General features: G+C 43.1%; 1 protein-coding gene across 2 annotated transcripts; it reads right to left on the bottom strand.

Moving 5' to 3' along the window:
* Positions 1 to 1327: 1327 nt before the first annotated feature.
* fam91a1 (family with sequence similarity 91 member A1) lies at positions 1328 to 23008 on the bottom strand (the record flags this gene model as incomplete). 2 transcript variants are annotated; one of them, XM_080858936.1, is made up of 24 exons in its annotated part: positions 1328 to 1513; positions 2091 to 2160; positions 2759 to 2882; positions 3196 to 3300; positions 3885 to 4031; positions 4528 to 4600; positions 4954 to 5067; positions 5438 to 5572; positions 6165 to 6313; positions 8167 to 8296; positions 8797 to 8883; positions 10487 to 10596; positions 11235 to 11344; positions 12324 to 12436; positions 14862 to 14900; positions 15073 to 15179; positions 15607 to 15669; positions 16293 to 16383; positions 17440 to 17553; positions 17771 to 17838; positions 20126 to 20183; positions 21893 to 22044; positions 22244 to 22328; positions 22937 to 23008. In XM_080858936.1, the coding sequence occupies 24 exons, from the start codon at positions 23006 to 23008 to the stop codon at positions 1328 to 1330; spliced, it is 2502 nt and encodes an 833-aa protein (XP_080715062.1). The 2 variants fall into 2 exon arrangements, with proteins under 2 accessions (XP_080715062.1, XP_080715063.1); XM_080858937.1 differs by having other exon boundaries at positions 3205 to 3300.
* Between the last annotated feature and the right edge of the window lie 1125 nt (positions 23009 to 24133).

The raw sequence follows: 24133 nt of genomic DNA, 5'->3' as shown, positions 1-24133 counted from the left end.
TCTCTGGACAGGACATCTGAGATAAGAGGCTGTAAACTAACCTTGCCAAACGGGATCGGCTCCAAAACACAGCCCTGAATGCTCCGTACACTAGCGGCTTACCAGAACAGAAGAGAGGTCAGCTGTCTCCTGGGCACCACACGCAATCAATGCAATAAGGCAGCAAATTAAAAAGACACCAGAGAGAGGTAAAAACATACATTAAAAAAAAGAAAAACCAAAAGAAAATTGGTCTTTGGTCACTCCCTGGACAGGGAAAAATGCCATCAAAAGCCTACTAAGCTTTTTTTAGTGCGTTGATCAATGCCAGGCATTCATAGACTGCCAGGTAACCATGTGGAGCGCCCTCTGCTGTCCTGATGGGGGAACACCTTTTTTTTTTTTTTTACACAGAGACAGCAAGGCAGCACAGACGTGAAAATGGAATAGAAATACCATAACACAGACAAACAAATAAACTAAGAAATCAACATTTTTTGATCACATAAAGAACTTCCAAAAGACTCTGTGCAAAAGCCAACCTGTTCCTCAGACAGCCTGAGAATGTTCCTATGACATAGTGTGCAATGTCTCATGCATCAAATACCACAGAACATGACAACACGTGGGGTCTGGGGTCATATATACAGGGTACCAGGACACCACCATATGGCCACACGTTTGGTCCTATACATGATATATTATCCAAGCCAAGTCTCTATACAGAGACCATCAATATAAGGTTTTTGTGAATTTTTTTTGTTATATTGTTTTCATTCTGATCTTTCCATGTTATATGAGTCATCTCATTGTGTGGACTGAGGTGATGTTTACTGAGAGCATGTCTGGAGGGTTTGAGAGAGAGAGAGAGTGAGAGAAAGAGGGAGAGAGAGCGAGACAGAAAGAAAGATAGGGAGAGAGAGACAGAGAGGGAGAGAGAGACAGAGGGAGAGAGACAGAGAGAGAGAGAGAGAGACAGAGAGAGAAAGACTGAGTGAGAGAGAGGGAGAGAGACAGAGAGAGGTAGAGAGAGACAGAGACAGAGAGAGGGAGAGAGAGAATGAGACAGAGAGAGAGAGGGAGCGAAAGAGAGAGAAAGGGGATGGTCTGAGTAAGTATGGCATCAGGAGGGGCTGTGCGGTCCTCGGGTCCCTTTCTGAGAAATGCCTCCAGATATGACATCAACAACAGCACCATTTGGGCACAGGATGGAGCTGAACTAAACCCAGTGTTGCCATGACAACCTATTCAAGACATAAGTGATCAATAACGGACTGACCATGGGGAGGTGGGTGCTGTAGGGGAGGGGCCTAAAGAGGGAGCAGGCGGGGTGAAGTGGGCGTGGTTTCTATGTGGGTACGTCCCTCTGTAGGGCGGAGATGTGCAATGAGGGCGGGGCCCGGCCGCTCCAGAGCTTCAGCTGGCCATCCTTAAAGAGCAGGTTCAGGGCGGGGAGCGGGACCCCTGCCTCGGCCGGCGGCTGGCTCAGTGGACCGGTCACCCCACTGTCAGGGTCCGCTGGCACCGCCACGTCCTGAGACACACACACCAGCCAGAGGACACAGGTGAGGTGGAATCACAAACACACAACAGTAATTGCGTGGGTCACATGGTCTCCCCCCATGACCACAGGAAGAGGATTGAGTGCACATTAGATAGATGCTGATGAGACTATGATGTCAAACACACACATACATCTGTACTAAACACATTCTTTGTTTAGAGTTCTGCTTTGAAACCTTAGATAGAAGGTCATTCCCAGACCCTTAGTGTTGAATGCTTTAGGGCTACCTCTATGGTTTTAGTGAAAGTCCTGAGGATTCGCAGTAGAGCCACAGAAAAACCTTTAAAGCCAAATGATCTGTTGTTGAGCCCTTTGATATACTGTTTATTTCAGCTTGCAGGGGTCAGATAGAAGCTTTAGAAAGGGTGCTATGTGGGTATCAGATGGGATAAATAAATGACACTTCTCCGGGTCAGAGGTGAATTCACTAATATGTATAAGGGCACTGATCATGATTTATGAGTGGGAAAAAGACATCTACAATGAGCTCCGACAGATGCAGCTGGTTTATACAGTGGTGGCACTAAGTGTCACAGAAGGTTCTCACCTGGAATGATTGGACGAAGCTTAACACTTTCAAAGACAGCTTCCGGCTGGAGTGGAGCAGTTCCTGCAGACTGTGGAAATAAAATAATATTAATAAATAAAAATAATACATTGTCAACGGTTGTTGATAAATATGTACTAACAAATAACGTATGAATTACTTATAGTTTGACAACAAATTGATTATAATCAACTAAAACATTAAATAACATCAACCTATACCTAAATAATAACTTCTAACATAACAGACAATCTTTAGAGGAGTAGTACGTCCCCATGGATTACCATTTTAGATTCTCAGATAGCCATCTCCATGGGATATATCCAAGCACATTTGACTACATGAAATTGATGCTGCTACATTAAATAATGAATTATGTGAAATTACACAGGTTACAATTTGCAGGCACCATTTATATATAATAACAAAATGGATACAGCAAGCAAAACAGCACAGCAAATTGGACAACCAATTTGACGTAAATACAGCTGACGTTAATCAAACTGCTGTGTTGCACAACCTACTGAACTATTATTGTCCTTTTGAACTATTGTCTTTTTCCAGATGTACAAGCTCTTCTCTACTAGCCATGCTAACAAGTAGTCGTAGCAGCAGTAGCAGTAGGAGTGCCTGACACAGAGAGACCTGGACAATAATGTTGGTGTTACCTGTCTCTGCTGCAGAGTTTATGAGCAGCGATCTTCTGGCAGATGTGGCGGTTGAGCTCCGAGCTGAAGAGGGGCATCCCAAAGGAGAGCTCCAGCGGTACCCACTCGTCCTCACATGATGATGCTGACAATAGGGCACACAAATATGACATCAGCAGCACACTCTCCATGCCATGTCAAAGATTCACTCATTCTTGTATTCTATTCTACTGGTTGCTATATTCATGTAATATTCGCGATTGAATGAAATTGCTGGCTTTGCAGTGATAGATATGTTTATGCATTGTCGGAAATTCATGTTTTGTGGGTACACTGTGCAGGAACATTGGACATGTCACTACCTCTCTCACGATGCACATAAATACCAAATCATCATTCTGCCTACTGCATGGTTTTCACCCAGAATGCCTCACGTTTGGATGGGTGCGTTCCATTACCTTCAACACCCGGCTTCTTGCCTCCTTCTCCATTGTTGTCTTCAGTCACCAGCTCAAAGGACTCTGTGCTACCGTTAGCATCAAAGCAACCACCAAGCCCCAATTCTACAGAAGGACACACACACACACACACACACACACACACACACACACGCACACACGCACACACGCACAAACGCACAAACGCACAAACGCACACACGCACACACACACACACAGGAAAACAAAGTCAGAAATAGGCTCACATACAGATGCATACACACGCCACGCCAGAGACGAAGAGCATTCTGCTAACTTGATCAACCTACCAATCAATGGTCTCTGAGAAGCCCAATTACAAGAGGTTATTGAATAAAGGAACAAGATGTGCTTCTATAAAAAGTTCGGCAGGAGGGTAGAGATTAGCATCAGTTGTCTTCAGTGTAATCCAATAGCCTTAAGGCAACGCTAATGACTTCTTTACTGGCATTTTAAAGGTCCTTTCAAAGCCGTCTTCTCTACACATTTGTTTATCCTCCGAGATGAGACACAAAAGGTGAATCATTAAAAGAGAAACTCCACGACTCACACTGAAACTAGAACCCTGAAGATCTGAAGATTCAAGGAGAAGGTGATCAACCCGGACTTGGTACCCGAACCTCACAAATGGGATCCTGCGGATCACCACCTGGGCCTCCATGTTCACTCACCCCGTCCGTCGGAGACGTCGCTGTTCCTGCGGCGGTGGCGGTTGTTGTGGTTGAGCATGGTGATGTAGCCGCACTGGTGCTCCAGGTCCACGTGCTCACGCAGGCTCTTCAGAGCTCCATGCACCCCCATGTTGGAGTAGGAGAACTCTGCACACAGACCCGCGGCTTATTTTAGACACAGATGGGAAGACTAAAGTGCAGCAAGGAGGACCAGAGATGGAGAGAGACAGAAGCTGGTGCGTAGGAGGAGACAGCTTCAGCCCCCCGGTGTGGTCTGCTGGCTCTCTGCCCCAGATGAGTAAGAGCCGACTCACTGAGCTCACTATCTAGCATCAGATATGATGAAGGGGATCTCCTCTGCTACTGGGTTTACCCATTGCAGACCTTTCTGTTATTGAATCAGATTTGAAGCTCATGGAACCAGCCATCGTAACTCTTGTTGTGAAGGAATAATAGGATGCCATTGTTAATATGATGGTGTGTGTGTATCCCATGTGAGCATCTCTGGATGTGTATATGTGTAGTAGTGATTGAACAGGAATGTTGATTTGTGCTTAAGTTCAAATGAACATATAATAATAACAATTATATTAATTATAATAATAATAATAGTTATTATAATAATAATAATAAGGCTACACACCTCCTTTGAGCTCCTCCTCATCGAAGGGGAAGGGGATGTGAACGGTCTCTCCATGGCCATGCATACCATGACCCTATAGACACAGAGAGGTCACACTAAGGTCACAAAGAGGTCAGAGAGGGAGAAGTCTTACTACACCAAAGCTAAGCCAGGATCAAGTCACAATAGTTCCAAACTCCCAGAAGGACATGCTGAATATCTGAGAGAATTGTCTGCTAGCAGTGACAGGCCACATACAATACTGTCTGGAAAGTGTAAGTATTTTTCCTGTGTCTGTGCTGTCTTGTCTGACTGCAACTGGAAAACGTAAGCTACTAAATACACTAAATATAATTAGTTGGGCATGTAGGTAGGGTACCTATTGGGAAAGAGATGTTATGCTTATAACTGAATGGTAAAAAGACATGTGCATGATTCCCTTTTTACCTGGATGAGGACAGCCGAGTGAGTGAGGGCATCATTGAGCATCGTCAGCACATTAGAGGTCGGCACCACACCGGGGTCATGACCCCAGGAAGTAATTAGCAGCCGGTCATACACCTTTAAGAAAGATTGTAATCATGTGTTTCCATACTGAGGCAAATATGCAGGGGTATGGAAGAATCATCAGTGTAAGGTTTCCTCTTGTGCTACAGGCAGTTTTGACCATTACCCACAAACACACACACACATATCCAACCTTGCACATACTGTACAGTTTCACACACTCATAATATCTCACTCTGTCTCTAAGTTACACACACACAGACACAGACAGACACAGACAGACACAGACACAGACACAGACACAGACACAGACACAGACACAGACACAGACACAGACACACACACACACACACACACACACACACACACACACACACAAAACAGACACACACGCACACTCACACACAGACACATCTAGACAAACCTGAAAGATGTCTGGTAGTTTCCTGAGCCTGGACCCCTTTGACAGCAGAAGAGAGGGCGGACCCTGGCCAGTCACATGGTACAGATAGAGCTTGAACCAGATGGAGCTGACCTCAGGGATGGCAGGACCAATGTGCTGGGAAAGAGAGAGGGATAGAGGGAAGAGAGAGAGATAGAGGGATACAGAGGGAGGAATACAGATGGAGGAGAGAGAGGGATAGAGGGAAGAGAGAGTAATAGAGGAATAGAGGGAGGAGGGGAGGAGAGAGAGATAGAGGGATGCAGAGGGACGAGAGAGAGGAGAGAGGAATACAGAGGGAGGAGAGAGAGGGATAGAGGGATGAGAGAGTGATAGAGGAATACAGAGGAAGGAGAGAGGAGAGAGGGGGGAGCAGTAAAGTAGAGGACAAGAGTGGAAAAAGGGAAAGAACAAATCATGACTCAAACTCTCACAACACATTCAATGCAGCAGGGGTCAGAAGGATGGGGGGGTTACAAAGACCCAACACACACACACACACACACTCAATACACACCACCACATTCTAACACACACACATTCAAGAATTTGCTGAGGAGAGCTAGGAAAAAGTTGGGAGCTCAAACACCAACTCCAAACTGAATCACTTTCTCAGGTATGGGGCCCTGTGTATATGTGTGTGTGTGTGTGTGTGTGTGTGTGTGTGTGTGGACAGGTGTAGTTATAGAATGCAGTGCGGAGGGGGTACCTGCGGTGTGCAGCTGCTGATTGGCCGGATCTCGTTGCTAAGTGGGGCCATGGAGACGAGCAGCCTGTAGTTCTTGTTGAGCACACGGCTGCAGGTGGCCGGGTCCAGACCCAGCAGACTCTCACAGCGCAGCAGGTCCAGCGGAAGACCTGACACAGAGAGAGAGAGAGAGAGAGAGAGCACAGGTTACACAGGTGACAGGTGTGTATGTGCACGTTCAAGGCTTGATGAATAGAGGCAGATATTACACACAGGTGTGTTTTGTGCATAAGGGAGAGTATGTGGTATGTGGAGTGCTTATATCTCGATTATTAGCCTACAATCTCTAGAAAGAAATGTGCCTCACCAAGAGTTGTCCCTGTTTGCCCGCTGGGCAGCACACCACTGCTCATGAGGTCAGTACGTAATGACGTGTGTGTCTGTGTGCGTGTCTGTGTGCGTGTCTGTGTGCGTGTCTGTGTGCGTGTCTGTGTGCGTGTCTGTGTGCGTGTCTGTGTGCGTGTCTGTGTGCGTGTCTGTGTGCGTGTGTGTGTGTGTGTCTGTGTGTGTGTCTGTGTGTGTGTGTGTCTGTGTGTGTGTGTGTGTGTGTGTGTGTGTGTGTGTGTGTGTGTGTGTGTGTGTGTGTGTGTGTGTGTGTGAGGGGATGGGGAAATATGAGTATGTGTTAGAAAGTGTCTACATAAGTGAGACTATTTGTGAGTGCATGAGTAAGTGTGAGACACTCTGGAAGAGTGACATAACTCCGTCTGAGTGAGGGAGGGAGTGAGTGAGTGAGAGAGAGAGGGGGAACATATGTTCATGCTCATTTCTGTGAATCAAACGACTCAGTGTTTGCCTTCACTCTGAATACATAATACCATTGCAGAAGTCAAATTGCCAAAAAGATGACACACTTATTCCCTTCTGTGTAAGGAGAGAGAGAGAGAGAGATAGAGACAGAGATAGAGATAGAGATAGAGAGAGATAGAGAGACAGATAGAGATATAGATAGATGTATTTGTCTGTCTGTCTGAGACCATCACATTGCCTCCACCTTGCTTGGTGAAGCAATCCTCCAGCATCTTTTCATTTGGTCTGTGTCTCACACATGCTCTCCTTTCTGATCCGAACACCTCAAACGTGTTTGATTTGTTTGTCCACAACACAATCTTCCTCTGTCTAGTGTCTGTGTTCTTCTACCCATCTTAATATTTTCTTCTGATTGGCCAGTTTGAGATGTGGGCTTTTTTCTTTGCCATTTTGCTACAGCATCCTGCACTCTCCTCTTCACTGTTGACGTTGGGGCTGGTGTTTTGCGGGGACTATTTAATGAAGACGCCAGTTGAGGACCTGAGAGGCATCTGTTCCTCGACCCAGACGCTCTAATGTATTTGGCCTCTTGCTCAGTTGGGCCCCGGGGCCTCCCACACGTCTTTCTATTCTGGTTGGAACCTGTTTGTGCAGCTCTGTGAAGGGAGTCGTTCACAGCACTGTACGAGATCTTCAGTTTCTTGGCAATTTCTCGCATGGAATAGCCCTCATTAGCCAGAACAAAAACAGACTGACGAGTTTCAGAAAGAAAGTTCTTCTTTTCTTTGCCATTTTGTGTCTGTAATTGAACCCACAATTGCTGATGCTCCAGATACTCGACTAGTCTAAAGAAGGACAGTTTTACTGCTTCTTTAATCAGTTTTTAGCGTTGCTAACATAATTGCAAAAGGGTTTCGCTTTTGATCAAAATGGATTTTAAAATTATAAACTTACATTGGCAAACACAAGCTGCCATTGGAACACATTAAAGTCAGCCATTCCCAGCTACGATAGTCATTTACAACATATAATAGTGTCTACACTGTACTTTTGATAAAAAAAATTTTTTTTAATGGACAAAAAATTGGTTTTCTTTCTAAAAAAGGGAAAAAGTGACAAAGTGTATATGTATAGGTTTAATGAATATGTGTGTTTGTGAGTGTGTGTGTGTGTGTGTGTGTGTGTGTGTGTATGTAAGTATGCATGATTTTACCAATGTTGGGTGCGTCAGGTCCCTGATCGGAGGTGAGCTCCTTGTTGTAGCGCAGAAAGAGGATGGTATTCCTGAGGGTCAGGGCATGGTCAAAGTACCGCTGGGCCTCCCCCTCTGCAGTGCTTTCAACCTGAACACACACACACACACACACACACACACACACACACACACACACACACACACACACACACACACACACACACACACACACACACACACACACACACACACACACACACACACACACACACACACACACACACACACACACACACACACACACACACACACACACACACACACACACACACACACACACACACAAAGATCAGATTACACAGAGCAAATAGCATACATACACATTCATGAATGAGATCCAAGGACATTCATGCACATACCAACAACACACACACACACACACACACACACACACACACACACACACACACACACACACACACACACACACACACACACACACACACACACACACACACACACACACACACACACACACACACACACACACTCCCCTGCACGCCAGACCACCCTCTCTGGATCTCATTCCACTGATTGCTCTGATAGGCTGGAATCTCCCGTTCCTATGGTGACTGCAGTGAGTGTTACCTTCTCCAGCTCCATCAGGAAACTGTCCAGGGTCTCGTCTGAAAGTTTGCCCACCTCAAACATGGTAACGGCATGGCTCTTCAGGTTCTACACAAAACACACACACACACACACACACACACACACACACACAGAGATGAACTGAAAGAACGAACAGTAGAAAAATGATCACAGACTCACTCTCATATAAATACAAACACGCATATATATTGTCGCTCTCTCTCTCCATCTCTCATGAAATCACACTAACACACTTTTGTTTGTCATGCATGTACCCACACATAAACAACAACAAACATGTACACAATACATGAAAATATACAAATACATATCCATATTTAGAAATATATATTATATTTTAGTGCTGTCAAACAATACAAATATTTAATCACGATTAATCGCATTTTTGTCATAGTTAACTGTGAAAGATTATTAAATATTATCATAAGTTTTAGACTTAAAGGAAATTCTTTTAACTGCTATTTTCTAAAGAGTTCTGTGCTCTGGTTATGTGCCCTGTTTCTCTGTGCTGTTAAAAGGAATGCTGACTCTTGAGAGAGGAGGTTGCTTAATGTTACCTGAGAATGGCATTGTTTAGTTAGGTATTTACTGCTGCAACTCCAAACGCTAAGAAACCACTGTTGTGAAACTGAAACTGATGTCGTGGATGTTTACTTTGAGATTGCAATAGTGATTGATGAGGCCATGTGTTCTGTAAAACTCTTCGTGACTGTTGGTTTTTAATTAAGCAAGGTTTCTTATCTTTGAAGGACAGAGGCCAGATGGCAACTTTGGGCATGGGTGGGGTTAAAATGTGTTTTGTAACAATTGCTTCTAAATAAAAGATCTATATATCCATAGGAGAGCTCAGAGTTGACACGAGGTGGTAACACACGTTGCTCTCCGCTCAAGGCCAAGAGCGTAATAGATCTGTTATAACTTTACTTCTGGTTTATGGTGTCATTCTTTCAGAGTAATTCTAACTAAACTTAGTACGTGTTTAGAATATTTTTCTGACATTAACTCAAAATGAATCGCGATTAAATTGTAAATTTTTATCTATTCTAAATGTCCCTTCAATTATTATTTCCCATCATTTTTTTTATTTTAATGCTCTTATCATGGAAAAGTGGATTGGCTTGCTTTATGCAATGTTTTATTTTATTTTATTTTATTTAAAAACAACATTGCCAAACAGGGCGGTACAAAATTAAATTATAAAGTGCACATTTCAGACAAGGACTCAGCCTATAGTGCAGTTAAACCATGGCCTAATATTTTCTTTTTTTCAAGTTTGCTGTGAACATAGAAGTCAGGCCTCTTATTTCAAAGACAATGAACAGTAACAGTTAGGTTACCATAAAAGGTAAGCCTACTACTTCTGTGCTTTCAGCCTGTTGTCATTTTATCATCCATTTCGCCGTATCGCGCTCAGCATTCACTCAAACCGTAACGTTAGCCTACTACACAATTTGCGAGGCCAAAAAGAAAAAAAAAAATTGACGCCGTTAAAATGGGTTTGCGTTAACGCTGTTAATAACGCGTTAAACTGACAGCACTAATTCAAATACATATGAAGATCAACTGCTAGTACACACACACACACACACACACACACACACACACACACACACACACACTCACACACACACTCACACACACACTCACACACACACACAACCCCCCTCACCGGTGAGAGGTTTCCCATCATGAGGAAAGCGGTGAGAGTGGAATCAAACAGGAAGGCGATGCGCTTAGAAGGGGCTGCTGGGATACTCAGACTGCTCACACTGGCTGTGTCTGAGCATGGGAGAAAGCACAGACACACGGGGGAGAAATCACAGACACACAGGGGAGAAAGCACAGACACACACGAGAGAAAGCACAGACACACAGGGGAGAAAGCACAGACACACAGGGGAGAAAGCACAGACACACGGGGGAGAAAGCACAGACACACAGGGGAGAAAGCACAGACACACAGGGGAAAAAGCACAGACACACAGGGGAGAAAGCACAGACACACAGGGGAAAAAGCACAGACACACACGAGAGAAAGCACAGACACACACGAGAGAAAGCACAGACACACATGGGAGAAATCACAGACACACAGGAGAGAAATCACAGTCACACAGGAGAAATCACAGACACCCAGGAGAGAAATCACAGACACACACGGGAGAAATCAGTCACACATAGAAGAAATCACAGACACACACAGGAGAAAGCACAGAAACACATGGGAGAATATTAATACTAACAATGTATGTACACACATATACACAAAAAAAACTACCTACAGAGTCAGCTAAACTTTTTCCATTTACACAGTATTAAAAGATAAAAACTCTTATTCTCCCCAAATACATGTCTATGAATGCACTGCTAATTTGGTTTATTCAAATCATTCCTTTGCCCCAGGTAGGCTACCGTACCCTGGTCCTCCAGACTGGTGGTGTCTGTGTCAGTGGCTGAGGATCCTGCCTCCATCACTGGGCTGCCACCCTCCCACGACAGGAGCATCTTCTGGGGGTCCATGGTGGTCCTGTCACACAAACACACACAGACACACACACAGACACACACACACACACACACACACACACACACACACACACACACACACACACACACACACACACACACACACACACACACACACACACACACACACACACACACACACACACACACACACACACACACACACACACACACACACACACACACACACACACAAATGGTAAAGAACTAACAAAGCCGTGAACGTTTTGAGCTCCAGGTCACACGCTGCACAATGCAGCAAAAAACATCATATTTCACAGAGCTAGTGACTGCATGACTTCAGTCTTAAAGGCACCCAGTGCAACTTTATAGGTTGAGACTCGAAAAATAACATTTTTTTACAAGTAGTAAGTTTCAATAACTCCATACCATTACATATCGACATTCAAGGAGCAAAGATGAGACGTCGTTGTATGGTGAGAACTGATAAAAAAAATCGTAAACAACAACAATCGCCGGTGGGGAGAGGCCATTTTTCCATTGACTGGAATCCTGCTTTATTTATTGGTGGCACCAATAAATAAAGATTTGGGGAAAAAATGGCGGCGATTGTTGTTGTTTTTTTCTATCAGTTCTCACCACACAACGATGTCTCATCTTTGCTCCTTGAATGTCGATATGTAATGGTATGGAGTTATTGAAACTTACGACGTGTAAAAAAGACTAGAAATTGAATGTTTATTTTTAAGCCTCGAAAGTTGCACTGGGTGCCTTTAAAACAGCATATTTCACAGAGCTAGTGACTGGATGACTTCAATCTTAAAACAGCATATTTCACAGAGCTAGTGACTGCATGACTTCAGTCTTAAAACAGCATATTTCACAGTGCTAGTGACTGGATGACTTCAGTTTTAAAACAGCATATTTCACAGAGCTAGTGACTGGATGACTTCAGTCTTAAAACGATTGAGATCTGACAGGCATCTACATGATGGAGTGTAGTGGAGACAGAGGCGTACTTCAGGCGGTTGACAGAGGGGGCGCTCTTCCAGGAGACGTGAAGCTGTTCTGGGCTGATCACCTGGCCCTTCTTAAAGGCAAACCCCAGGCGGCAGTACATGGACACAGCATTCTGGGAAAAGTCAAAGAGAACACGGAAAACTTTTAGTTAGGACCACTACGATGTTGTACCTCACTAATACGAGGTTGAAGGTCATTAATGTTCAATGCCGTCAACTAATGAGTCACCTGGCACGACACAGCTTGTCAGTCTGTAGCTGCAGAAGCTCCTACCTCTAAGAAAGCAATCAGACACTATTGACTTTTCCAGAATCATAGATGGACTAGTGGTTGCAGCTTGTTATTCGAGGCACACGTTGGCGGTCTTGAGAAGGCAAAGTGTCCTCTCAGTCCAAAATACAAAAAATGACGAGATGGCTGAAGATTTTAACCGTATGTGTTCTGCTTAAAGGTACAAGACACAGCTACTCTTATCAACAAGATAAATGCATCTGGGTTATGAATCTTGTTTAATTACAAATATTTAATTCAATCGTTTAATAATGACTGCATGATAAGATAAAGGTGTTTTTCCAATTATACCTATGCATTTATTTTGCAGAACTTCTTTCACACGTGTTTAGATTTTGCAATGGCAGCAGATGCATAAAAACACCTGAAACAGAGAATCAATACATTTGTCTTAGAACTATATTACTCAGGGTGGCAGAGAAATATTTTCAGAGATAATTTGAGATAAATGGTTGTGGATGAGAGAACGCTAAACTTGAAAATGATACCTAGGCTAGACATAATTTCCAAATCAGTACTTTTATTGTTAACATTTATTCTAATGTATTTACAAAGACAAAATAATTGATTTGTCTGTCCTTAAGGCTTAGGGGACTGAGGCCTGTTTGACTTTTTTAGGTAGTCTGACATGCCTTGATGTTTTTGTATATTTCCTCTAACTAAAAAACATTGATGCACAAGTGGCATATACAGTATGTAGAAGATTCAAGGTTTTTTGGGGGGGTTCTCTTTTATCTAGGACAAACATTTGCCGAGCTTTAAAGGAGTAGTGACAACAAGAACTAAAAATGTTACTCTAAGGGTTTTTATTGTAAAATTAAGTAAATAACAAACTGAAATATATCACTTGCATACTTTTCAAACCCCAGTACTTTTGACTACCAGGTTATGGCAGATGACAAATTATACAAATACTATAAAGAAATATTCTCACTTCAGAAGGCTGTTATTTATTAATGAAGTATTAATGTAGAGTTGAACACATATGCAACAGGATATTTTAGTTTTTAATTAATTTTGAATTTTAGTAGACAAATAACTTAAGAAATATACTACAGCATTTTAGAACTTTAGAAATATAATACAACATGTGTTCACAATGACAATACTGACTGGGGAAAAAAATGTTTAAGTATCTTTTGTAGAACAGAAAACGGTGAAGACTTTCAGGGAGGCATAATACTTTTGCAATCCACTGTACAGCCATTCTTTCAACCATTCAAACTACACGACTGTGTCTACCCACTCTTGGAAGGTGAACTAGACCCTTGAGAAGATGGAAGTGTGCTGGCACAGACATGCCATCATGGGGGAACAGGGAAGAGGATGCTCATTCTTCAGGTGAAATGAGGTCAGCCCAAATGTAATTCAGGCAACATTCAAAATCAGACGGCTCTCAGTCAGACCTCACCACAGGAAGAGGTGACCGAATACTGAGTGAGTGTGAGTGAGTGTGAGTGTGTGTGTGTGTGTGTGTGTGTGAGTCCATACGTCTGTGCTCTGGGTGAAATGTGTGGTTGTTTGTGCATACATGAATGCATGTATATGTGTGTGTGTGTGTGTGTGTGTGTGTGTGTGTGTGTGTGTGTGTGTGTGTGTGAATGAAGTTTGAGGGCTATGTACACATGATTGTAAGTGTAAGTAAGGGTGTGTTTTTTTTAAAGTGTGGGTTCTGATTTAGGAGGGGGGGGGGACAGTGAGGTTAACTAAAATGATATTACCTTCCCCATTTCATTGCGTTCCAAAAAAAAACAGGCTGGGTTAATGGCATTAGTACACAGCTGTAAATTGAATACTGCACTCTGCCAATTTCAAAACGATGAGCGTCAAGAGACACCCAAAATAAATTCAGTTAAAACATGAATGCATTTGGGGATTTTTTTAATTAAATGTACAATGACACACTCATTGTAGCCTTTCCCCTTATTTTTGGCAACTCTCCGGTTAAAGGGAACGGAGAAAAACGTGTATCGTGTTTGTGGAGTGTGAGGACGGCATGTAAGCGGTACTCGGAGCATGAGCACACACTCAACCACCATTCAGCGCAGAAAGCCATCAGCGCGTCTAGGGATTTGGGGAAAATTGCCTCTCCATTTGGGCTGTCTGCACCACTGCAGCACGCACTGCAGTCGGGATTCGGAGCTTTTCAGGACCTAAGTGAGCACCATCATTTCTCGCCTGACAGCTATGGAGATACAGAGAGGGGAGGCTTCTTTTTTTTTTTTTTTCCTCATTTCAAAACTCACCTTCACAAGCCCCAAGTCAATCTCAAGAACATTCGCCAGCTAAAATGGGGAAACAGGGAAAAAAAGAAGACTCAGAAACTGGCTGCCTGAAAGAAATAAGAGCACCTACTGTTAAACAGCATATTCTTCATATAATATTGATAGAATGAAGTTATTATTTAATCTGCATTGCTGTAAATATAAACTGAAAATCCTGCGTGTTGAAGCATACCTCGGAAACGTTGGTCTGCTCATCGATGGACACAAAGATTTTGTAGAGAAGCGTCTCGAAATAATCCCCCTGCACCCGGTTCATCACGAACCCTTCCAGAGGGGGCACTGCAAATGAATCAGAACCGTGGAGAACGTGAGAAGCCAGAGCAAGAAAGATAGCACAGAACAAACAAGAGAGAAAGAGAGAGGGGGATAGAAAGAAAGCAAGACAAGAAGGGAAGAGGAAAGAGAGCACAGAACCCAATGTGGCACAGGAACAGAGAGAATAATTATTTGCAAAAAAACAACCCTGTAATGACAACCCTCTCACAATGTTGTCTCTGCTGCCTTCCAAATGGATTTGTGATCATCCCATTATCCCTCCAGATCACCCACACTCCAAAGGCCCCATTACAACCCCCCCCCCCCCCCCCACATCCCCCCACAGACACCCCACAGTATAAGAGTATAAGCAGGTGTTTGTGAGGAGGGTAGAAAATGGCCCAGGATGACGTGACGTGACGTGACGTGTTAAGAAGGCAGGAACAGGCACCTGATATACAGCTGTCATCTGATATGGGCACATCCAGGTATATGTAGCCACGGTTGTACAAGCCTGTAAGATGGACAAGAGGAGATGGAAAACTCAGAGAGCTTCATCTGGTAGACTAAAAACCTCACACTTGACAGAGCATTTTTGACTAGCGTAAGCACCTAATATATGTAAGACTTACCTAACAGACCAAAACTATTTCGAATTAATTAACCTAAATGAGGCAGATGTGATCATCAAACCACATATTCAGTGTTCACTTCACCTACTCTTCATCGAGATCTATGTGTCAGGACTGTAAATGAGTTGCTTGATACATCTCTTAATGATGACTATACAGAACACGCTGCCTGAGGTCTAGAGCTTCATCACTTCAAACATGGAGTCCAGATTCTCCCTCATAGCCACAGCAGCCCCACTGGCCATCGATGCCCAGTGGTGTAGTCCAGGGTATACGCAGGTATACGGAGTATACCCACTTATTTTTCAGTCAGCATTGGGTATACCCACTTCTCAAGACAGGGCGTTTATCCTGTGCTGTATGGGCTGCTTAAAAAAAATAAAGAGTATACCCACTTCTCCAGGGACCACTACACCACTGTCGATGCCTCTTCCAGGCTGCCTGTGCTTCAAGACAAGGAGCTGCCAGGAGCTCCCCCTCAAGGGCAGACACACAGAACACTTACTCAGAACCACATTGTACTCCATCGACCCAGCGAGCTGGGGACCTGCATCGATCATCTTATCTATGGCCTTCTTCTCGCCCGGTGAGCAAATCTGCAATCAAACAGCCCACACACATGCCTTCGTTCGCAAGTACAACATGGAAAATATGACACGGCAGGATCAATTGTCGGTCCTAAAAAATGAACAAAGATAACCAGCAATTTTTACTCATTCACGTAGCAAAGAATGCCTTAAAAAGATCCATCCACTGGTTTTGTGTTTGCCCTTTTTATCTTGATTTATTATGTGAGGGGCATCCAATCCCACTACACACACACACAGACACTGGCCTCCTCCTAGAGAGTCAGGTTGATGGCCTTAAAAAGCATCTCTAAAATGACAAGCTACATGCTCTCAAAGATAATGGGCTTTAATGGTCCTCAGCTAATTTCCATTCACTTTTAGTCTTACAAAGACCTGAATAGATGTCAGCAGCAGCAGTGAAGGTAAATGCCCATCAGCAACAGACTTCACTGGGAATTGAACCAATGATTGTTGGTATTACTATTATTGCTCTATTATGAACAAAGGTAGTGTTCTTCAAGTACCAGAGCTCTCTCTTGTTGTTTTTGTTGCTCCAAGGTTATATCACCTCAACAGCACTTATAATACCACAGAGCTAAAGGCAGCATGTCTTTAGGTAATAAGGGTGGCCTTTTTTCCCTTCAAAATGTCCATTAGCACCAGAATGTTATATACCGGTACATATATATATATATTTTTAAAGATGTTATTTCAAAAAGACCTATGCTCGGTGTTGCCAATATATACACTAAAGTTTGCATGCTAAACAACATGTAAATGAATTTGGATATTAGCAATAAAGATACATCATGCATTTTCATCCATAATTACACCTGACTTACATCCCAGTGAAATGGGCTTGAATGAGCTGTTTGAATTCTTTATGCTAGCTGCATATTCTACAGTTATGTTGTTTAAATGCTAAATTGATTATTAAAATGATTATTTAACTTTCCTGATCGTAGAATCTCGATGCAACGCTTCATTTCCCCAGCAGCCCTTCTGAGAACAAGCTGAGTCACACTCACTTCTGAATGCTAATCTCTGTGAGCTTTAAGAGCCTAGTTCTACAGGAGCCCATACCCTCATGTCATCCTCGGTGATGTAGCCGGTCTGCACCACCCACCAGGGCTCCACCGTGATCTCCACAGGCTTGGAGGGCAGGAGGTCACGTGCTGTTTTCCTGCGGAAGAATTTCTGCGGCAGAGAGGCAGGCACCATGAATCAGGTGAAAATTCCAAATGCATGCTTACAAACGTCAACCCCTTTTTACTTGATATGTTCTTGGCAAGCCCACGGCACGGTGCTCAAAATATCTTCAGACACTCTGGCTAACATGTTGCTATAGTAACTATAAAAGGAATACACTGGTTTGGCACAAGCACGGGGACAACTTTTTGAAAGCGTTCCTTACTTTGGAGGACCTGCACTGGTTCATCAGGTCGATATACTGGTTCCTGCCAATGCCCAGAAGCCTAAGACCTGCAGAAGGAAGTGTAGCACAGTCATGAGCAAATGAATACATAACAACAATATGGCATCAGCCACAAGTTGTTAGTGGGACAGGAAACACTGTCTTAAAAAAAATAAACAAAAACTTCTTGGGTCCCATTTTCAAACGATGCAACTAAACTCACCAATGCAAAAGAAGCATCCAGAACCTTTTTAAAATTGAACACAACTCAAGCATATTGCAATTTCACACATTTAATTTCATCTAGAGTCATTTCATGCAGGAAAGTGTTAAAAGTTAAAAGTGAAAAATGTCATGGTGTCAGTTGCACATCGGCACATGCCATGTAGCACTGCGCACGCACGCGCACGCACACACACAGACACTCACACACACACATTCTCTTGGTATTGTTTTACCACTAAGAAGAATGACTACCATGTGTGACAGCTCTCTCTAACCTTGGCTACAGGAATAGGACACATACACTGCGCTCTGGGAATGGTCCTCCGTGGCTGGGGAGTATGTGGGACTCTGGGACAGTGCCCCATCCTCCACCCTTTGTGCTAACCTCGTTCTCCCTTCACCCCACAACAAAGATGTCGTGGGCCTGTGCCTCTTCTCAAAAACACAAGCGCTCTCTCTCTCTCTCTCATACTCTCTCTCTCTCCCACACTCATACTCTCTCTCTTTCTCACAAAGGTTCTCTGTCACACATACAGGGTCTTGCTGAAACCCAAACGGACCAATACACACTCTCCTCTGTAGGTGTTGACCTCCAGGCTATGTGCCAGAGAAGCCATGGTGCCAAACCTGTTGGGCTTACAGCAGAGCTCCCCACCTTTCACAAAGAGATTAGAGCTGATGACCACACACATGAACAAACACAATCACAGACACACACAAAGCTGCCTCTAGCTACACACATGAACAAACACAATCACAGACAGACACAAGGCTTTCTCTAGCTACACACATGAACAAACACAATCACAGACAGACACAAGGCTGTCTCTAGCTACACACATGAACAAACACAATCACAGACAGACACAAAGCTGTCTCTACCTACACAAATGACCAGAAAATACGTACTGGCGTGTAGCTTTATGCATGCCTACACCCACACACACAAAACAAGGACACAGAAGCCATATTTTACATGCACATCTCCACAAGTACACACACACACACACACACACACACACACACACACCCCCCCCACACACACACACACACACCCCCCCCCCCACACACACTCACAGACACCTGACTTTTCCACCCCTACTCACACAGCTTTCAAACCACACCACTGTGACCCAACTCCCATACCCTCTGGCCCCGATGCCCTCCATGGCCGGTACACAGCGGGGCACTCTGGCACTAGGGGACTAACATATGGCCCTAGGCTCCACAGACTGAGGGCATGGTCGCTGGATCAAATCTGCCCTCACACAGGGCACATAGCTATGCATTCCTCTACACCTTCATGACTCCTTAAACCCATGTGAGGACATGGGCATAACCAAGTCAAGAACATTTACTGTAAAATGCAATCAAACCAATAGTAGGTGGGACAGCAATTAAAATCTAAGCAATGAGGAAAAGTAGTCCCATTTAAGTCACATTACACAAAGAAGGAGCAATGCTGTCATCTTTATCAGCACAACAGGCATGACTACAAATTGTGACAACATGTCCTTTGGCAAAGAGCTAAGCTATTCTGATAGTCATTCGAGGACAACAACCTTGTGATTCTTTTATCCATCAATTCAATGAAATTCAACAAAAGTATTAGCTCTTGTAAGGCAGCACACAAACTGATGGGAGTGTGATCTACCAGAAAGCTATCCCACCACTCTTCTACTGTGGAACACCGGTCAAAGAGTGCCTCTGGTGCAATCAAACAATAACAATAAACAATAATGTGTATGTGTGTTACTGTGTGTGTGTGTGTGTGTGTGTGTAGTGCCACATGGCATGTGCCGATGTGCAACTGACACTTTTACACTTTAAACTTTCAACACTCTTCCCGCATGTAACACCACTCAAGGAGTGCCTCTGGTGCAATAAAAAAATATTCTGCAACATGACATGAAACAGTAATTTAATTGTGTGTTTGTTTGTTTGTTTGTTTGTTTGTTTGTTTGTTTGTTGTGTGTGTGTGTGTGTGTGTGTGTGTGTGTGTGTGTGTGTGTGTGTGTGTGTGTGTGTGTGTGTGTGTGTGTGTGTGTGTGTGTGTGTGTGTGTGTGTGTGTGTGTGTGTGTGTGTGTGTGTGTGTGTGTGTGTGTGTGTGTGTAGTTCAGCTGACTTACAATCGGCTGCAGTGAAGTTGGGCAGGGAGTCATAACTCTTCTCACAGTTCATGATATCCTGGAGAGAGAGAGGGAGGGGGGGGGGGGGGGGGCAAAAAGGGCACATTTCAACACAACTGCGGGTTGAGCTCAGGCACGGCATACATGTACTGTCATGACTTTGGAGGGAGCCAGATGGGAATGGGCAAAATCTGTCTGGCACTCATAGTAGGTGACCTCTCCTTAGTACCGCCACAAAGGCCTCCAAAAAAACCAAGGGGAGGTTATCATAAAAAGCACTCGGTACAGAACAATACACTTAAAAGCCCTTTACATTTAGTATTCCTCCACCACGCACCACTGCTGGAAGGAGAAGAGTGCTTCCGCTTTGCCATATCATCACCAACAGAGGACATGGCCTGTGCCTTAATATGGCACTACTTTGGTCTTATTTTTGCTTCTATTAAAGGCACCCAGTGCAACATTAGGGCATCAAAATGGAAATATTCTGGATAAGACAATATGATATTGACATTTACTTCACCATATTAGCACATTTGCATCATTATTTGATACTTTGGGCGTTAAAAAGAGCGCTAAAACGAGCCGCAAGAGCGTAGCCCTTTATTTAATGGTGCCACAAATAAATAAAACAGGATTCCAGTCAATGGAAAAATGGCCTCTCCCCAACGGCGATTGTTGTTGTTTACGATTTTCTATCAGTTCTCACCACACAACGACGTCTCATCTTTGCTCCTTGAATGTCGATATGAAATGGTATGGAGTTATTGAAACTTACTACGTGTAAAAAAGACTAGAAATTGAATGTTTATTTTTTGAGTCTCAAGCCTATAAAGTTGCACTGGGTGCCTTTAACATTTCAAATATAGACTTTTGACAACCACTTTGTTTTACCTTAGATATTGTTGTGATGAAACACAGTTTGCTGGTCTAATGATAATAATTTTCAATTGTAGGCCTATTTACACACTGAATTTGTAAGGTTGAAAGGTGACTTATATATAGTGGCTTATATATTGTAAAACGTGCAAATATTCTGATCTGTTATCCCTCGAAATGAAACAGTAGACATACTAGCAAATGAGAGTCCGAGATAGTAACAAGAATACATTCCTCAAGGTGCAACATCACAACAAGATCATATGTCTAGAGTTCAAAGTCTGTCCACAGAATAACAGCACCATTCTAGCAGAGCAAGACAAACTCAAAAGGAAGCTTTCTCGCTGAACAGCCTTTCCAAATAGCCAAGGGAAAACAAATAAACAAGCGCCTGGCAGCGGAAGTCATACAAACCAAAAAAATCAGATCCCATGCCCAGACCTGACAAAGCAATCATAATGTGTTTCATAAGTCACCAATGTGTTTATATTTTACAGTATTTCTGAGCTTCTGGGTTGGCCAAAGTTAGCTCAGAAGTATATGACACTTTTTGTTTTCTTTCTTTTTTTTGTTTGTTTTACCCTTCTGTGTTGTATGTGTTGATTGCTGTCTGTTGTGGGTGGGGGGTGGGTGGGGATTGTTGTTGTGTGCTTTGTAATGTTTTTCCTTGTCTAAACCAATAAAAAGTATGTAAAAAAAGAAAAAAAAGAAGTATATGACAAGTTCTGTGTGTATTCTGACAAAGTCCCTTTCCATAAACGCACATCTCTCCTGTCTCCAAGTGTACTTTTCACAATGCCTAGATGATGCCAAAACATGTTCAAACTATCCAGGGAATAAAACTGGAATGTATAACATGACACCAAAGTGCGGAGAAGTGTGTCGTACCTCCATGATACTAATGTAGTAAGAGAAAGGCGTGACCCTCAAGCCCTTCACCATGATGTCAGACAGGTGGAAGGGGTATAGCATCAGGTGATCACGACTGTACTTCAGTAGCTCCTCATAATATTTCCGTTCATCCTTCTTCACATGCCGCACTGAAATGATACACGAGCAAATGATTATCATTCATGCCATGCCATGCCATATTTTAAGTGTTGTAAAAAGGAACCCTTTACGCCAAACATTTTAATCTCCATATAACTTTCACAATATCCTGCATCTAAGCAACAAAGATATACATACATAAGCTTACAGTGCACCTGTTAACTGTGAAACAGCTGGACAGATTCTCACCTAGGTTATTGCGGAAGCGTAACTGGTTACGGATGCTGTACAGAAGAACATGTTTCTCATACTCCCTCTGGGAATTTCCAAGGCTCTTTACAATGAAAAGGCAACAAAGTTAATTCATTAGTTAATTCATTACAAATCTTTAACACAACTAGGAATAAATATGTATCTTCACGTTATCGACCCTCTGAGGCAATTTAGCACATATTGGAGAACACCTCAGTAAGCCGTTTCACTAAGGTGTTACGGTGGCTAATCTAGCTAACTCCAGAGCCTCACAGTCGGATTTGATGTGGTGGGTTTCTACCGACCGTCAGCAAATGCACATTTCCTGAAAACAGTCGATTTCTTATTAAAGACGCAGGGCTGCACCAACTTACGCTGCAGTTATGGTGTATGCTCTAAGTTAGCTAGCTAGCTACTCATTGTAAGCTGCCTTAACTAGCTTTTAATGTGCTAACCAAGGGGCTAGCTGATAAAAGGAAAGGGCCACTGCAAAGGGATTCTAGTATGCGTTTCTTTGCATTAGCTATAGGATAAATTGTATCAAGCAAAATAGTGATGTGGTTGGTTAATCACCCCAGCCGAACAGATGTGCTGTCACGCAAATGTTAACATTAAGGCTCGGGAGAGGGGACTTTGACAGATGCAAATTGCCCTTACCTATAGGCTACGACATTTACAAACGGACTGTACCTGTTTGACATTTGCGGGTAGCTTGTTCCACGGATAATTTTGTCTGATGTGAAATTCCACGTCCGTATTCATTGCTAGAATCTGGATCCACGATTATGTAAATAGATTGCAACGGGCTTTTGGGTAAGTCCAATGTGACTATACCCCCCGATAATTAAAACTAGAAATTGACAGCAATGTAAAAGTTCGAATTTGCCTCTATCTTAATATTATTTTCCTCTTTCCTATTAATATCCACTTCCTTGTTGTATTTTCGAGCGACCGTTCGTCACGCTCTCGGCTATGTTCGTCACTTCCGTTGTAGGCGTAACCGACCACTATGACTGGCAGGTCCCCAGTGGGTTAGTTAGGAGGTAAGAATACAATACATATTATGATTGTGCCAACAAAGCCTTACCAAAACGCCTACTAACTTAGGCTACTTAACACAAATAAGTGTCTCTGCTATTTCATGTCGTATCAGCTAAACACATGGGGGGAATATGGTGGAACGTTGCTGATTCATTATCTTAACCATATGCAAAAGGATAATGCTTTCAAATGATAATAAAGGATAATGCCCAGAGTCACTAAAGACCATATTTACAATTATTTTTGAATTGATCACCAAATATTAATGTCAAGACCAGTTTGGTTGTCTACATTTGAGAACGTACTGATGGAATTTTCTTTTTCTGGACACCCTTGATGAAAAGTCTTTACATTTTGATCATGAGCAAACAGTGCTGATACTTCTAACTGTAGACTTAATGGAGATGTGGTGACACAAAATTTATGAGGCGTTTAAATTTGCCATGAAATTCTTGGAGGGGAAGGATGAGGGTCATGTTAATCTTAAAGATAACAGATGCATGCCACTGCTAGTGGTTGCCAATATGTGTAGTGTTGGGTTGCAGTTCCCATGTAAGAGGGCTGTGCTTTTGCCAAGCTGATAACTGGTTAGCTGACATCGCATCCCTATGCTGCGGCGATATTCAATCTATCTAGATGCATATCTCCTTTCCTTTCCTCCTGCTGCAAAGCAAACATGACAGTAATTCATCTTCACTCTCACTGCCCCAGGGTGATACAAAATATCCACGCTGGTCTTATGAGGGACTTGGGATTGAGGCATTTTACACTACTGAGCAGTTTAACCATTGTTGTCAACACCTAAGTTTGAATGAGAATGTACAACATTATTCGTATTCATAGGCT

The sequence above is a fragment of the Sprattus sprattus genome (genome assembly GCF_963457725.1).
Source record: "Sprattus sprattus genome assembly, chromosome: 20".
NCBI lineage: Eukaryota > Metazoa > Chordata > Actinopteri > Clupeiformes > Clupeidae > Sprattus > Sprattus sprattus.
The sequence above is the reverse complement of the archived record's forward strand: the minus strand, read 5'-3'. Positions and strand labels throughout refer to the sequence as shown.